General features: G+C 41.8%; 1 protein-coding gene across 1 annotated transcript in view; it reads right to left on the reverse strand.

Moving 5' to 3' along the window:
- Positions 1-1,233: 1,233 nt before the first annotated feature.
- The window catches only part of LOC147145412 (lysine-specific demethylase 2A-like), a 180,966-nt gene continuing 164,959 nt past the window's right edge, over positions 1,234-17,240 (reverse strand). The window contains exons 22-24 of the mRNA XM_086032833.1: positions 13,575-13,721; positions 13,270-13,488; positions 1,234-1,456 (exon numbers count right to left, since the gene is read on the reverse strand). Coding sequence (XP_085888959.1) covers positions 1,275-1,456; positions 13,270-13,488; positions 13,575-13,721 — 548 coding nt within the window. The 3' untranslated portion in view covers positions 1,234-1,274. The remainder of the gene's footprint in view (positions 1,457-13,269; positions 13,489-13,574; positions 13,722-17,240) is intronic.

The raw sequence follows: 17,240 nt of genomic DNA on the forward strand, positions 1-17,240 counted from the left end.
TTCATGTCTATGAAAATACATGTGTATGTAATGCATAGATTGACAGTATTTTCTGTTTCTTGTGCAGGTTTACAATTTAAACAGGCAACTTCGCTGCACACCTAGAGTCTGTGGAGTTTGTTTGTGAATGTTTAGCTGTTTGGATAAGCTGGCTTCCTCAACTAGCAAGGCCTTAACAGTCAAATTGTCTTTCGATCATACGGTACTATTTTAATTACTTGTTTAACAAAACATTAGATTTTAACACGTTTGAATTATTCATGAATTTTAATATCTTTTAGGATGTATCTTATGTTTCTTTATATGGGTTACAATGACGTGAAATGATGTTCAAGTAATTGTCATGGCTTGTTAGTGCTGATTTGTATTTATGATGTTTTGCCTCCCTCTGCAGGCGCTTTAGTACTAACGCGCCTGCAGAGGGAGACAAAACATCATAATTACAAGTCAGCACTAACAAGCCATGACAGTAATGTGTTAATAATTTCACATATAAGTTGCCCCGGAGTATAAGTCGCACCCCCGGCCAAACTATGAAAAAACTGCGACTTATAGTCCGGAAAATACGGTACTCAGTTAACTAATTTCCATTTTCTTCCTGTGGCAGCTGACCTCTGTTCAATTTGCTGCCAAACTCTGAAGAGAGTCACTGGCCCATAGACAGACAAAGACTGACTTTTACGTAGTTTTACTTGAAAAAGTTGCTTGTCGGCTCATTGAAGAAATTCCAAATAATTTGTGCACTTTGCAAAGCCAAATTCAAATAACATATTAGTTGTACGTTGTTTCGTTCAACTGTTGTATTTTCCAGGAAAAGTATCGTATTGAAGGATCAAAGAATGCTATTAGAATATTCTACAAATCAAAATGTACTTTTAATATTTTTCCCCACATTAATTCCAAGATTTTACTCAAGAAAATATCTGTTACAGGCTTCATAGAAAATTGTAGTTGAAAAATGTGATTAATGGTGATCAATTATGGAAAATGTTGCGATTATTTAGTTAAAAAATTGTTGGTGGTCGGTGTTGGTGTTACCCTAATGGTTGAGAAACGTCTCTAGTCACGCACAGTCTTGCAGTAAATATCCCAATAACACAGCATTAGTCTGCATATTTACTTAGGTAATTAGGTAATTTCACCAGGTAATTAACTAGTTTTAACTACAAAAGGCAGCCAGTAGTCCCCTTTTGCATTGTGACATGCAAGCAAGCTTAACTTGTCAAAAACATCTGATGGAGAAGCATTTTTTATTTTTGTCAAACAACAACCACTTAGTTTAGACACTGGATGACCTTCTCCTCGATCATACAGTACACGGCGATGTCAGACAGGTCAGAGATGAAGGCGTTGCAGGCTTGTATACTGATGTTCTTGCAGCCTCTTATGTCCAGAAGAGTCAAAGAGGAAATACGCTTCAGATAGGACATGCATCCATCACTCAACTGACAACAACCTGTTTTGACACACAGACAGAAGCCACTCAATTGTTTGGTCAGTTTTCTTACTTGTTACCCAAGCCATAGTTCAGTAATATAGTGTATAAAAGGTATGTACTCATTCGACATTGTATAAGGTATTTTCATGTAACTGTGACGTGAACAAATAGGTAAAGCAGTAGACAAAAAAAGGCCCTTTTCCACCAACAAGCCCAGGAACATAGGTTCCTGGTAATGCAAAGTTCCTGTGGCTGAGGTGGTTTGCATTTTCACTGCAACTGATAGTTCTTGGTAAATCACGCAAATGAGACTGATGACGTAACAGTGAGAGGTGTTGTGTTACTTTGTTACTCATCACTGACACTCTATGGCTCTTAAACATCATTGCAGTTAGAGAATAATTCAGTGACCTTTAAAACTATTCTATTGTGTATCTAAATCTAAGATTAATATATATTGGATAACTTTAAAATATACTATCAATATTCAAATGTGTCAACATGAAAATTAGAGTGAAAGTGTTAGCTAAATGCTAATGTAAAGTTGTCTTTTTATTTACACTTTACCTCGATGAGGCAGTTGAAAACTAATTCTCATTTGCAATGTCATCCAAGCTGCAAACAGTCTTTGATTTATATATATATATTTTTATATAGCATTGCAAACACCTTACCTGGATAAGTAAAAGTTAAATAAATGAAATAAATACATGACTTCATTGACATCTTACAGGGTTTTTAATTACAACAGCGTGAAGCTAGTTTTGGAGAAAAAAAACCCAACTAACATTGCGACTTTTTATTAGCGCACATTAAAATCAAAACAAAAACAGCCAGAAGCTGAGTCTTCTAGTCCTGCACTCAAATCAACTTGGCATTGTCCGCAAATTGGAAAAGTGTCTGGCTTGACACACGTAATTTTCTGCCACAGTGAACTCCCTCCATGAGCCGTCACCTTACCATGGTGGAGGGGTTTGTGTGTCCCAATGATCGTAGGAGCTAAGTTGTCAGGGGCTTTATGCCCCTGGCAGGGTCACCCATGGCAAACAGGTCCTAGGTCAGGGACCAGACCAAGCATGGCTCAAATGACCCCTTATGAAGAATAAAATGAATGGATCACATTTTCCCTTGCCCGGACGTGGGTCACCGGGGCCCCCCTCTGGAGCCAGTCCTGGAGGTGGGGCTCGTTGGCGAGGGCCTGGTGGCTGGGCCTGCACCCATGGGGCCCGGCCGGGCCCAGCCCGAAAAAGAAACGTGGGTCCCCCTTCCCATGGGCTCACCACTAGTGGGAGGGGCCAAAGGGGTCAGGTGCCGCGTGAGCTGGGTGGCGGTTATAGAAAGGGACCTTGGTCCGATCCCTGGCAACAGAAACTAGCTCTTGGGACATGGAATCTCACCTCTCCGGCAGGGAAGGAGCCCGAGCTGGTGTGTGAGGCTGAGAAGTTCCGACTAGATATAGTTGAGATATAGCTTCGGCTCTGGTACCACTCCTCTCGAGAGGGGCTGGACACTCTTCCACCCTGGAGTTGCTCAAGATGAGAGGCGCTGCGCAGGTGTGGGCATACTTATTGCCCCCCGGCTTGGCGCCTTACCCCGGTAGACGAGATGGTAGCCTCCCTCCGCCTTAGGGTGGGGGACGGGTCCTGACTGTTGTTTGTGCCGATGCACCCAACAGCAGTGCAGAGTACCCACCCCCTTTTTGGAGTCCTTGGAGGGTGTGCTGAGATTGCTCCACCTGTGGACTCCATCGTTCTGCTGGGAGACTTCAATGCTCTCGTGGGCAATGACAGTGAGACCTGGAGGGGCGTGATTGGGAGGAATGGCCCCTCCGATCTGAACTTGAGTGGTGTTTTGTTACTGGACTTCTGTGCTCGTCACAGATTGTCCATAACGAACACCATGCTCAAACATATGAGTGTCCATGTGTGCACTTGGCACCAGGACACACTAGGTCGCAGTTCGATGATCGATTTTGTAGTTGTATCATCGGATTTGCGGCCGCATGTTTTGGACACCCGGGTGAAGAGAGGGTGTTGGCTCTGATGGTGGAGGAAGATGCCGGTCCGACCTAGCAGACCCAAACGTATTGTGAGGATTTGCTGGGAATGTCTGACAGATTCCCCTGTCAGAAGGAGTTTCAACTCCCACCTCCGGCAGAACTTTTCCCACATCCCGGGGGAGGCGTGGGACATTGAGTCCGAGTGGACCTTGTTTCGTGCCTCCATTGTTGAGGCGGCCGATCAGAGCTGTGGCCACAAGGTGGTCGGTGCCTGTCGTGGCGGCGATCCCCGAACCCGTAAGGGATCCTGTCCAGCTGAAGAAGGAGTCCTATCTGGCCTCTTTTGGCCTGCGGGACTCCGCAGGCGGCTGACAGGTGTCGGCTGGCCAAGCGGAATGCAGCTTCGGCGGTTGCTAAGTTAAAAACTCGGGTGTGGGAGGAGTTCGGTGAGACCATGGAAAATTACTTCTGGACGGCTTCGAGGAAATTCTGGTCCACCATCCGGTGTCAAAAAATGTCTAAACACTTTTGTATGTTCTCCACTATTATACAATAGTATAACTTTCAATAGTATTCTTGACAGTGTTGGTTAAATGCTCTATTTACTATTTTGCAAAAACTGCAGACCTCACACTGGCACATCCTAGTTCCTGCCAGATCGCTTCAAAAATCAAAGCCTTTCACACTTAAACGAGAAACAATAATTCCTAGACCCCCCTCCCCCCCAAAAAACGGATAACATTTTTTCAATAACTTTTTTGTTTTGTGATGCCAACAAAATACGAAATGCATCCAATTATTCAAACCCATTCAATGACAGGAGCAAAATCAGAAGGGTGAGGGGTCGCTGGGGGAAAGAGATGGATATGTCTCAACATGCCCCGGGCCTCCTACCGGTGGGACATGCCCGGAACACCTCACCAGGGAGGCGTTCAGCAGGCATCCTAATTAGATGCCCAAGCCACTTCATCTGGCTCCTCTTAACGTGGAGGAGCAGCGGCTCCTTCTCGGATGGCCGAGCTTCTCACCCTATCTCGAAGGGAGAGCCCGGACACCCTGTGTAGGAAACCCATTTTGGCCGCTTGCATCCGGAATTTTGTACTTTTGGTCACGTCCCACAGCTCGTGACCGTAGGTGAGGGTAGGAACATAGATTGACGGGTAAATTGAGAGCTTCGCCTTTCGGCTTAGCTCCTTCACCCCGGCAGGCCAATACAGGGTCCACATCACCGCAGACGCTGCACCATTGATCTCCTGTTCCATCCTACCCTCACTTGTGAATAAGACCCCAAGATACTTATACTCCTCCACTTGGGGGAGAATCTCATCCACGACATAGAAAGGGGACTCCACCCTTTTCCGACTGAGGACCATAGTCTCAAATTTGAAGGTGCTGATTTTCATCCCAACCGTTTCACACTCGGCTGCGAACCTCTCCAGTGAGAGTTGGAGATCACGGCTTTAAGACGCCATCATCTGCAAAAAGCAGGGATGCAATACTGAGGCCACCAAACCGGACCCCCTCAGTGCTTTGGCCTAGAAATTTTGTCCATAAATGTTACGAAGAGAATCAGTGACATAGGACAGCCTTGGAAGAGTCCAACCCTCACTGGAAACAAATTCAACTTACTGCCGGCAATGCAGACCACACTCTGACATCGGTGGTACAGGGACCAAGCAGCCCGTATTAGGGCTCCATACTCCCGAAACACGCCTCACAGCACTCCCCGAGGGACATGGTCGAAACGACTTCTCCAAGTCCCCAAAGCACATGTACACTGGTTGGGTGAACACCGATGCACCCTCAAGGACCCTGCCGAGGGTGTAGAGCTGGTCCGCTGTTCCATGGCTCGGACGAAAACCACATTGCTTTTCAATTGAATCACAGATTCGACCTCCAGACTCCTCCTCCTATCCGGCACCCCTGTATAGACTTGCCAGGGAGGCTGAGGAGTGTGATTCCTCTGTAATTGGAACACCCTTTCCGGTCCCCCTTTTTAAAAAGGGGGACCACCACCCCAGTTTGCCAAACCAGAGGCACTGTCCCTGATGTCCATGCATGTTGAGGAGGCGTGTCAACCATGACAGCCTCACAACATCCAGAGCCTTTAGGAACTCCGGGCGGATCTCATCCACCCCCGGGGCTTTGCCACCGAGGAGCTTTTTAACCACCTCGGTTACTCAGTCAACCCCAGAGATAGGAGAGCCCACCGTGGACTCTCCAGGCTCTGCTTTCTCAATGGTAGGCGTGTCGGTGGAATTGAGGATGTCTTCGAAGTACAGTAAGTATTCTGTAGTAAGGAATCATATTTGCAATGTTCAATCTTTCCTTATAACAGAATTTCCTTATGTGGGAAACGACTACGGTACATGTCCTGTATGAACGTGCAAGTATGTTAACAAAATACATGTGTAACAACACAAGCAATATAATGCCCAAAAAATATTTTGCCCCAAATAATTATTAAATAAAAACTAAACTATAAAGTACAGGTATATGAACAAAATACAGTACAGTATAACAAAGATGGTCCAAATACTGTTGAAAAAATACTGTAAATACTGTAACAGCAATGCAGTACAATACTTAACTACAGTAAACTGCAGTATTTTATGTCTGGAGATGCTTGTGCATACAAAAGCATTTTTCATGCCATTTCAATAGCTCTCTTGCTGGACGGTGGCTATACATCAGGACTTTTCTCGTAGATTTGAGTTTTTCCGACTCCAAGTGTCTCCTGGATGTTTTTTACTTTGTGCCCAGCTTCGCATAATCAGATGCATTTCACTCTCTCTTTCACAGTCATTACCGTTCTTCTTCGTTTAGATGCCATGAACTACAGACGAAATTTTAAATGAATTAAAAAATGTTCGCAATTTCAGTAAAATGCATGCCAAAGAAGCAATTTACATGTCGCCGTTTTGGATCCGATGATGGCGGAGCGGTCAGAGTTTTTCCATAGTATGAGTGGGAGCTGCTTGACTCGACTAACGTTACTTCGTCTTCAGCTGTGTCAGCCGCTTCTTGATTTGAACCATCAGCCATTTTCCTCATTATCTATCTCTCTTCTTGTTCAGACTGGATGCGTGGAGTCACATGACTACATGCTGTACACAGTCTTAAAGGGCAATGAACATAGCCTACCAGCAAACACAGTCAAAACATAAAAACAACTTTATTTTCTCTTTTCTTAAAAGACCGAATTTACCGACATGGTAAAATGACTTCGGTTATTGTAGTAAATTTCGGTAACAGTAAATTTTCGGTTTATCGCCCAGGCCTATCGGATACCTATCAGATTTTCTGCAATGCGACCGCTGTCTGAACCGCCATGTTGCATACATCTGACATTGATGTCAGGAGCCCAAAATGCGCTGCGCGTGGGCGGAGGGATCAGTGCTGGCAGCGGGGAGATCGAATCTGCAGTTGTTTTGAGTAACGGTAGTGACTTTATATTTGATTTTAATTTAATCCCACTTGAGACATGAAGTGGGCAATTATGGTGATAGTACTAATTCAGCTACGGCTCAGATCGGCTCATTTTTTTTACATGCGGTAATGATGTGACATCATATTTAGTGACATCTCCATGAAATGAGATTGAAAATCCTCGCCTCATCGTTTCCCCTAAATACTGTATTTCTACATCCTACCGAATCCCTCCACTGTAGAAATGCCCTGACACGCTGGACCACATTTACTTCCGTAAACACTACGTCATGAGTGATGTCGTCTCTTCCTCTGCGCATGCGAGCCGCTTTCAGGCGCATATGTTCACACACAAATGAGACAGAGGTCGCATTTATAATGTAATATGAATGCTTACACAAAAGAAACAGAATTTTACCAAAAAAGACGTCAGTTTACAGTCAGGCGTAAAGATCAAAGTGACTTCCTTACAGTCCTGATTTGCAGACGCTGGGCTGTTCAGGAGCAGAAGTCTCATTAACCAGGAAAAATAAATATTCAGGCAGTTATTTTGCAAATATTTATTTTCATTGTTCAGTGAATTAGTGCTCGTTTTTCCATTGTATTTTTAAATTCAGGTCTAGGCTACACGCTCTGAAAGCCCAAAGGATGACAGCTCACGGCATTTTTGTTTGCTAGATGGATAATTTGAGTTCAGCTTTTTAATTAATTTGAAAGAGACCTTCAACTCTTGTATTTTCTACAGTGCAATTTATCATGCTATTTTTTTACAGCGAGTGGGTGATTCCAAAGACGGCCTTAGGTTTTAGAGCTATCCAGGCGCTTTAGGCTTTAATGGGTTAAACAAGAGAGAAATGTTAATGATGAGGTTTACAGCCTTAAAGAACACAGTATAATAATTGCAAAAAAAGAAAAAGTTTCCTACTTCGCGGATTTCACCTATCGCGGGTTATTTTTGGAATCAACCCCCGTGATAAACAAGGGGACCACTGTATTTAAAGTCCAAACATACGATGCATAGCAACAGGGTTTCCATACCAGGTGTATTATAAATCAACATGTCATTCATTACATATCACTGTCAATATTCTATTTCCCGTTTTGCACAACTTGAGTAAATACTGCTGTAGCGTAATTTGAGTATAGTATATATACCAAAGACCAAAACCTTAATCTTCTGTTTTTTTTTATCTTGTTTGGATGATATATTTACTCAATTTTTAAATTCTCCCAAATGTTAACATTCTATTTTCTTTCACTTAGTCTTTCTGCCTCTCTATCTTCTATATGTCTTGTCCATCCAACCGATAGACCAACCTCTCACTCTGTCTTCTACTTTTTTTTTTTTATATGATGTTCTTACTTTTCATTGCACTGTGCATTGTTTTTATATTTGTGTAGTGCCACGCTAGTGCTTTACAAAAACATGTATTGGAATCAGAAATATTTTGCCTCTGATGCGTGGTCAAAGGTGAACCCCACTTTTTACTCAGTGCGACTGGTGGAATGCCTGTTTTGCATAATTGAGGCATTTCCTCTGTTAACCCATTAAGGCCTAAAGCGCCTGGCTCAACAGCTCCCCAAAACCTAAGGTCTAGTTTGGTCTTTGTTGATACCCCATTAACAAATAGTGTGGTTTCCGCCCCTAATGGTTGGTCTTTTAACCCATTAAGGACTAAAGCGCCTGTCTCAACAGCTCCCCAAAACATAAGGTCGCCTTTGGAATTACCCTTGAAAACCTGAAGTTTTCCCAGAAATTCAACACATACAAAACGATTAATATATCAGCCCCTGTAGCAGACAGAAACATAATTCCAAAAGAATTTGAGTGCTTAGACATGTGGCTTTCACACAGATTCGAGTTTATTCATCTTTACTGTTTCAATCGAAGAGGTAAAATTAAAATGTCAGTGCAAGAGAAGCACTGTTTAATTAAAAAAAAAAAAAAACGAGTGGTAATTACCATCCTCTTTTCTGTTACAAAGACGTCGATATTGTCATTATCTACAAACATATATCTTAACCATATCATGTTCGACTGGTTCTACTGGTACAAAGTCCACAATCGCGTAATCTATATCACAGCCGTTATTCATTTCAGAGATCCTGCGATCGACAGCGTCCGCCATAACTGCTCGAAAAAATTAGGGATATCCTCCAACTACTCACGACACTGTCACATGTCTATTCTGACGCGTTTTATTGGTTAAGAGACAGAGAATTAAATAATAAATAGAAAATTACGTATACGCCCTCCCGGATTTAAGGGTAGAAAGACGCAACAGCGCTCCCGGCTCTAGTGGTAGAAACGCAGTTATGCGCTCCCGTCCTTAATGGTTTAGGGAGCTCCTGTCCTTAATGAGTTAAGGCATTGTATCATCGGATTTGTGGCCCCTTAATGGGTTAAGAACGGGAACGCATAACCGCGTTTCTACCGCTAGAGCCAGGAGCGCTGTTGCGTCTTTCTCCCCTTAAACTGGGGAGAGCGTATGCGTCATTTTCTATTTATTATTTAATTTTCGGTCTCTTAACCAATGAAATGCATCAGAATAGACATGTGATGTCGTGAGCCGTCGGAGGATATCCGGAATTTTTTTGAGCAGTAATGGCAGCACAATTGATCATGGGTGCTCTGATATAAGTCACGACAGTGATATAGACGACGCAATTGTGGATTATGAACGAGTAGAACCAGTCGAATGTGATATATGTTTAAGATATATGTTTGGAGACAATGACAATATCAACGTCTTTGTAACAGAAAAGAGGATGGCAATCACCACTTCTTTTTAAAAAAAATAAAAGTAGTGCTTCTCTTGCACTGACACTATTTTTACCTCTTCGATTGAAACAGTAAAGATGAATAAATTTGGGTCTGTGTGAAAGCCACATGTCTAAGCTCTCAAATTCTTTTGGAATTATGTTTCTGTCTGCTACAGGGGCTGAGCTATTAATTATTTTGTAGGTGTTGAATTTCTGGGAAAACATCAGGTTTTCAAGGGTAATTCCAAAGATGACTTTAGGTTTTGGGGAGATGTTGATCCAGGCAATTTAGGCCTTAATGGGTTAATGGCAACGATCAACAGGATCCTTACTCTTCTTCAAGCAATTGGTTTAATGACATATGCTAAAACATACATATTCATTTCCAGTTTTTGGATGCATACTGGTAGCTGTGTATTTTCTCTCCACACAATTATTAATCTGACTACTAATCTACTATTTATAGTTGGTTATTCTGGTGTCTGTTTTTATTTCTTTGGATCTTTCTATAAAAATCTCAGTATGGGAAACTATTTTTTTTTTTTTTTACAAATTTTAATGTGCTGTATTAAACAATAAAATATTTATATCGCAATGAACGGTTTCTCGAATTGATACACATTAACCGAGTATTCTCCTTGATTTAGCATTATGCTTTGAAAATCTTCCGGGCAGGGCGATATCGTGAAGAAGGCGGATATGACGTCATCGAGTGACCAATACCTATCAATAGCTTGTCATTGCCATTTTCTGAGTCCGAAGACAATGAGGCTCGCCAGTGACGTCAGACACGCACTGGGCCAAATGGCCATTGGGCGGACCCAGCTCATCCAAATATCGAGTTTTCTGCATCTTTTTGAGGCCTTTTCATTACGGTTTTACCAAAGTAATCATTGGAATCGCAATTTGTACTTGTACTCCTTAAAAAAGTCTTTAGGGTAACTTTTTTTCGTGTCCCATACACTTTAAGTAGTCAATCTAAGTGCAGAGCACAGATAAGATATGAATCTTAACAGCCACTCAGGGCCCTCAACGCCACCGTGTTAAGCATGTTAAACATTAGCCCCTTTTCCACCGCAGGAACCTTTCACTTTACCCTGGTAAAGTGGTTCCGCCTTTTGTTTCCACCCGAAAAAATTCCCAGGGTAACGAAATGGCCCTGGGCCATTAGTGGGGCCATTTCGGCCCCGCAAGCGGCCAGGGCCATTATGGACCAGAAGGAACTCATCGCGGGGGCGAGCTGCGCTGATAAACGCAGATTGCTCGGTCGAACTTAGGGGGGCGGTTTTCACGACGCCATTAGCCTTTAGCTCCGGTAACTGCTAACTGTGCCATCACTGTGCTTGCTTGTCCAATATTTCAAATGTTAAAAAAGTGAATGAATATCTAGACTGACGTGCAGGCTCTTGTGAGCATTTTCGGGGGACAACTCTGAATCAGCGACAAGGAGCGACCAGTATGTACCAACTTATTACTGCCGAGCAAGGCAAGTTTAAACTCTTCGCACGGCAAAACAAGTCAGTGGAAGACTCAAGCATCGCCAGTCCTGGTAAATTTCATTTTACAATAATTTGTAGGGCACTTAAATTATTTACTGTTACTCATTTTGCTTTTGTATGTCAATGTGTAAGCGGAAAAGGAGACCAATCAATTCTTCCTGGATGTACTGCGCTGCTGTTTCTGAGGCATAAAGGTAAAATACCTGTTGTACTCACAGAAATACTTTGTGGTTTTATTTAGTTTGTCCACTGTTACAGCAATTATCAGCAGCACTTTTTAGTTACTTATAGAAATAACAGGCTGATGCCAAAGATAAGGCTCTGCCTCCTCAACATCGCTTGCACCTTTATAAACTCAAGTACAGTACTCAAGAAAAAAAGAAAATATTGCACATTAAATAAAAAACTGCACCTGAATAAATATATAAAAAAACAACAACTGTTGAACATAAAATGCAAACGTCTGCATAAATCACTGATTTATATCCACTACTACTAAACTATGACGGGTCACTGATAGTGTAGTGGTACACACGCCTGAGTTGTGTGCGGGCAGCGTGGGATCGATTCCCGCTCAGAGATGGTGTCTGTGTGTGCCCTGCAACTGGCTGGCAACCAGTTCGGGGTGTAGTCTGCCTTCGCCCGTTGACGGCTGGGATAGGCTGCAGCACCACCCCGCGACCCTGTATAGGATAAGCGGTTTGGAAGATGACATGACTAAACTATGACATTTTTCTGCACGTTTTTTGATTTGCAGCTGTTGCACATGCTGAATACGTTTCCAATGCAAGTGTGAGCTTTCAGGCTACCAAGAAGCAACCCTCAACCAGCGTTTGCCTGTATCAGTAAGTTGTTTCACTTACAGTAACTTGTAGGATAATTCCGTTATTAAATTAGCGTTTCTATCAGTCAATAGGAAAGTGCGTAGGGGATGGGACCTTGGATTCAATCGCAGAAATGGAAATCGCAAGCCAGGATTTCACTGTGGCAGAAAATGATGTGTGGCAAGCCAGACACTTTTCCAAGTTGTGAACGATGCCGAGTTGGTCCCGGTGCAAAACTAGAAAATTCAGCCCGGCTTCTGGCCGTGTGTATCTTGTCTTTTAATGTGCACAAATAAAAAGTTGCAATGTATAATTTTTTTTTTCCAAAGCTTACTTTACACGCTGCTTTAATCAAAAACTCCATAAGAGCTGTCAATGAAGCCATGTATTTATTTCAGTTATTTATGCAGGTACGGTATTTGCAATGCTGACCAGGCTACAGACAGCAGATTAAAACATGGCAAAATAAAAACAAATACATATACTCATATAAAAACAACATGATATACTCACAAGCTATATCTTACGTACATATTACTTTCAATGACAGGCTACAAATATGTTAAGCTGTTATGTGTATAAGGGAAAAGCTTTCATAAAAAATATGTACCGGTACATAAATAGGTCTGTAAATCACTGCCTCAAAGACTGTTTTCAGTCTGGACGACATTGCAAATGAGAATAGTTTTCAACTGTCTTATTGAGATAGAGTAAATAAAAAGCTAAGTTTACATGTACATTAAGCAACAATACTTTCACTCTGATTTTCATGTTGACACACTTTAATATTGATTGTATATTTTAAAGTTAACCAATATTACATTTATATTATTAATATGCTAGCTTTAAAGGTCACTTAATTATTTTCTACCTGCAATGATGTTGATGTAGGGTGTCAGTAATGAGTAGGGAAGTAACACAACACCTCCCACTGATGTGTCATCAGTCTCATTTGCATCATTTACCAAGAACTATTTGACGCTGTGTGGAGACGCAAACAACCTAGTCCACAGGAACCTTTGTTACCAGGAACTTATATTACCAGGAAACAAAAGGTTCTTGGGCTTGTGGGTGGAGAAGGGGCTATTGTCGTACATCAATGTGAGCTGATCATTTGGATGCTCTCCATTCAATTTGACTTGAACTTGACTGAGCTTCAGCTATTTTGCAAAGAGGAACAATCACAGCTTTGAGATAAGCAAAACGGTGGGATACACACCAAGCTAGTTACGCATGAAAACTGTGTGAAGCAACATGAAAAAGGTCTAAGAGTTAAATGCAGGCCCTTTGGACTACTACAAAATGTAAATAAAATACCTGATAGAATGAGTTCATTGAGGTTGTTGCGAGTGTGAGTGCCCCCTGCTGCCAACAAAGCTATTGAAGAATCTCTAATGTTCTTGCAGTGAGCCAGATCCAGCTTCTCCAAGTGCGGCATATGATGCTGAATAAGTCTCAAAGTGGACTCATTGATATCCAAACCAGACAGGTACAGTGCCACTATGTTCTTTAGTCTCCAGCAAGATGACTCCGAGCCTAAGATGGGAGGAAACAATTGCCTTGTTGTCAGTGTAAAGAACTGTGGAAAATCTGTGAGCCTGCTCGGTTCTGCTGAATCTGACCATGATGGGTGAGGAGCTCTTTAAATTGGGTATCTTTAATGCCTTCACACCAACGCAGATCCAGTAGCCGAAGAGATGGAAGAGTTGGGGAGACCAATGCTGATAGGCAAGACCAGGACAGGCCTGCAACCCTTAGCTCTTGAAGACCTAAAGTAAGAAAGAGAGTAAATCTGAAAAAGAAATGGGCAGAATAATCTGGGAATCAACGTTAATGTTAGTATCGGCTTGGCCAAAAGGTAGTTGATGACTTTCCTTGCCCTGGGTGGAGCTTGTGAATGTCATGTGACCAAAACCAGAAAAGAGATGGCCGTGATGTTCGCAAGCTAGGCATTGTGATGTCATTTTCAGTTGACAGCAAGTGGCAATGCAAGGAAAAATGGTAGCCCAGACATATTATTTCACATATAATCCTTAAAAGGAGAAATCAACCCAAACTTTTTTTTTTCTCAAGAATACATTCTATGCAGACCCAGTGGTTGAAACAAGGACCAATCATGGCTCAGCTTTAGAAAACAGGTGAGCTGTGATTGGTCATTACCTCAGCCCTGAGCAACTGTTATGCCATTTTCAGTTGACAATGAGAGCTGGCCTTTGGGTTACACAAAAAGATAAGGACATCATCAGCATACAAAGTTATCTTATGATGTCGTTCCCTGACCTGAAGACCATATATAGTAGCCTTCATTCTGGTTGCTTGGGCCAGTGCGTCTATGGATCACTAAGCACAGTTTACAATGTTCAAAAGGGAGTAGGAGGAAGCAATAACTTATCTAGTACTTCTTTATGTATTTTGACTTGTTTCAAAGTAATGCAGTAATAGGTCATTCATGTAGTATGTCTCATAAAGAACAGAAAAAGGAAAAACTACTCATGTATGCAACTGCACCAACCCTTTGACATGCATATGCCTACATACATGCATTACTTAAGCACACACTCTGGTACATTTTTGTATCATTATACTCTCTTCTCTCACTCTTTTTGCTCAATCTGTTTGCGGATTGTTAAATCCGGGGACAGGGGAGATTAACGGCCCAAATTCTGTATATTGTATCATTCCTGAACTTTGGAGATAAAGGAACAGAGAAAAAAAATCAAGCCTGTGTAGGTTTCTTAATTGCTATTCCTTTTGAAGAATAAAGCAAACACGGAAGTGGGTGAGTTTGGCAATAGTTTATGATTGCAAATGTAGGCCTGGGCAAATTTAAATCATATTCCAAAAACACAACATTGATCACAATACTGTGTTTAGAATAGTGGGGGCACATATATATTATTGTAACGAACTAGGCCTGTCACAATTACTATATCGACTTATCGCTTGATGAGCGAAAACTGACAATAGTATTTTTGGACTTGACACTCATTTAGATGCGATTTTGTTTACATACGTTATCAAAATTCAGTGGTGCTGTTTCGTTCATTCTCCAGTCAGTCATCTTGCTTGCTGCTGCGTGAGTGTGAGCACTCACACATACGCATCCACACAAGGGAAGAAACAGCCTTTGAAACCAGGTTTAAACGGTTCGGTTTGACTGTTTCAGTGTGGTCCGCATTTGCCCCGTCGGTTCATAGGCATGCGAAACTCTTCCTCATGTATTACTGAGAGATAGCATTTAAACAGGAGCGCTAACGCTAGCCGGCAAAACCATGCAATTGGCTAACAACGCAACAGTACTATTTCATGGCTTATTAATACAATAAAGGAAGTCATCAACTTAATAGGTTCAGAGAGGCTGTTTGTAAATGGAATTATTTGTAAGTTGAGACACACTAAATTTCTTTTTAAAATTAATCTTTATTAATTCACTAGAGAATGCAATTTCTGGAGAAATTGCTTGTGAAGGTGAAGGAAGCTGAAAAGAAACTGGAATGTGTTGGAATAAAGTTGAATGAAGTTGAATAAAGTAAAATGATACTGAATAAAGTTGAATGATACTGAATGAAGTTGAATAAAGTTGAAGGAAGTAAAATAAAGTGGAATAAAGTTGAATGATACTGAATACAGTTGAATGATACGGAATTAAGTTGAATAAAATGGAATGAAGTTGAATAAAGTGGAATGAACTCTATGAAAAATGTTAGAATGAGCAGGAATCGATCCAGCGCTGCCCACTCACAACTCGGCATGTATACCACTACACCATCAGGGACTTAACTGGAAGGATGTGAAACTCAAATGGTTAATGTGCAAGTGGGACTGAATGGCGAATTTGTTAAGCAATCACTTCAGTAACACTGTGGAGACCTCGGTGTGAGTATCCACAGTCCTACTAATGTCCCTGTCCAAGATGGCCACCGCACTGGGGAGACCTCAGGGTGAGTATTCCCAGTCAATCACAATCAATCAATCAATCAATCAATCAATCAATCACATTTTATTTATATAGCACTTTTCATACATAAAAATGCAACTCAAAGTGCTTTAAAACATTCAAAGCAAAACATAGAATTATTTTCAATCAAAAGAAAAGATAAATTATTTAAAAGTTGTTGAAAGCCAAACTAAAAAGGTGTGTCTTGAGCTTCCTCTTAAAAATATCAACAGTCTCTGCAGACCTGACATCCTCTGGCAGGCTATTCCAAAGGTGAGGACCAAAATGGCTGAATGCAGCCTCGCCATGCATTTTGGTCCTCACCCTTGGAATAAATAAAAGGCCGGCGCCAGAGGACCTCAGGATCCGCGAGGGCTGGTATGATAAAAGCAAATCAGATAAATAAGATGGCCCAAGACCATTAACACATTTATAAACTAATAAAAGTACTTTAAAATCGATCCTGAAACACACAGGGAGCCAATGCAGCAATTTCAAAACTGGCGTAATGTGCTCCCGCCCTCTGGTTCTCGTCAGCACCCGAGCGGCTGAATTCTGCAGTAGTTGCAGTGGTGAAATGCTCTTTTTCGGGAGGCCAGAGAGCAGGGCATTACAGTAATCTAAACGACAGGAAATAAAGGCATGCATCAGCACTTCCGTGTTAGCCTGAGAGAGAAACGGGCGGACTCTGGCGATATTCTTAAGGTGATAAAAACCAATCTTGGTTACATTTTTAATATGAGGAATAAAACTGAGCTCAGAGTCAAAAATGACGCCAAGGTTCTTCACACAGTGTGAGGGATTAAAAATGTGTAGTTTTGGTAAAAGCTTCTCTCTCTGACCTTCGGGACCGATAACTAAAACCTCAGTCTTGTCCTCATTGAGCTGTAGGAAATTATCTGCCATCCATGACTTGATATCTAAAATGCAATTTAAAAGGGTATCAATGGGTCCTGTGTCATCAGGAGACACGGCAATATACAGCTGCGTGTCATCAGCATAGCTGTGAAAGCTGATGCCGTGTCCCCTGATGACATCCCCGAGGGGAAGCATATAAAGATTAAAAAGTAAGGGGCCTAAAATCGAACCTTGAGGAACCCCACATTTGATTTCATGAGTTTTAGAGGAACAAGTATCCATACTTACAAAGAAATATCGGTCTGTGAGATAGGAATAAAACCAGTCAAAAACAGTACCAGAGATGCCCACTAGATTTTTAAGTCTATTTAATAAAATTTGGTGATCTACTGTATCAAAAGCAGCGCTTAGATCCAGTAGCACCAAGACTGTGAGTTTTCTCACGTCTGCAGTGCACCTAATATCATTTAAGATCCTTAAAAGAGCAGTCTCC

This window comes from Filicampus tigris, chromosome 6 (assembly GCF_054856515.1).
Source record: "Filicampus tigris isolate MCC_2025a chromosome 6, RoL_Ftig_1.0, whole genome shotgun sequence".
NCBI lineage: Eukaryota > Metazoa > Chordata > Actinopteri > Syngnathiformes > Syngnathidae > Filicampus > Filicampus tigris.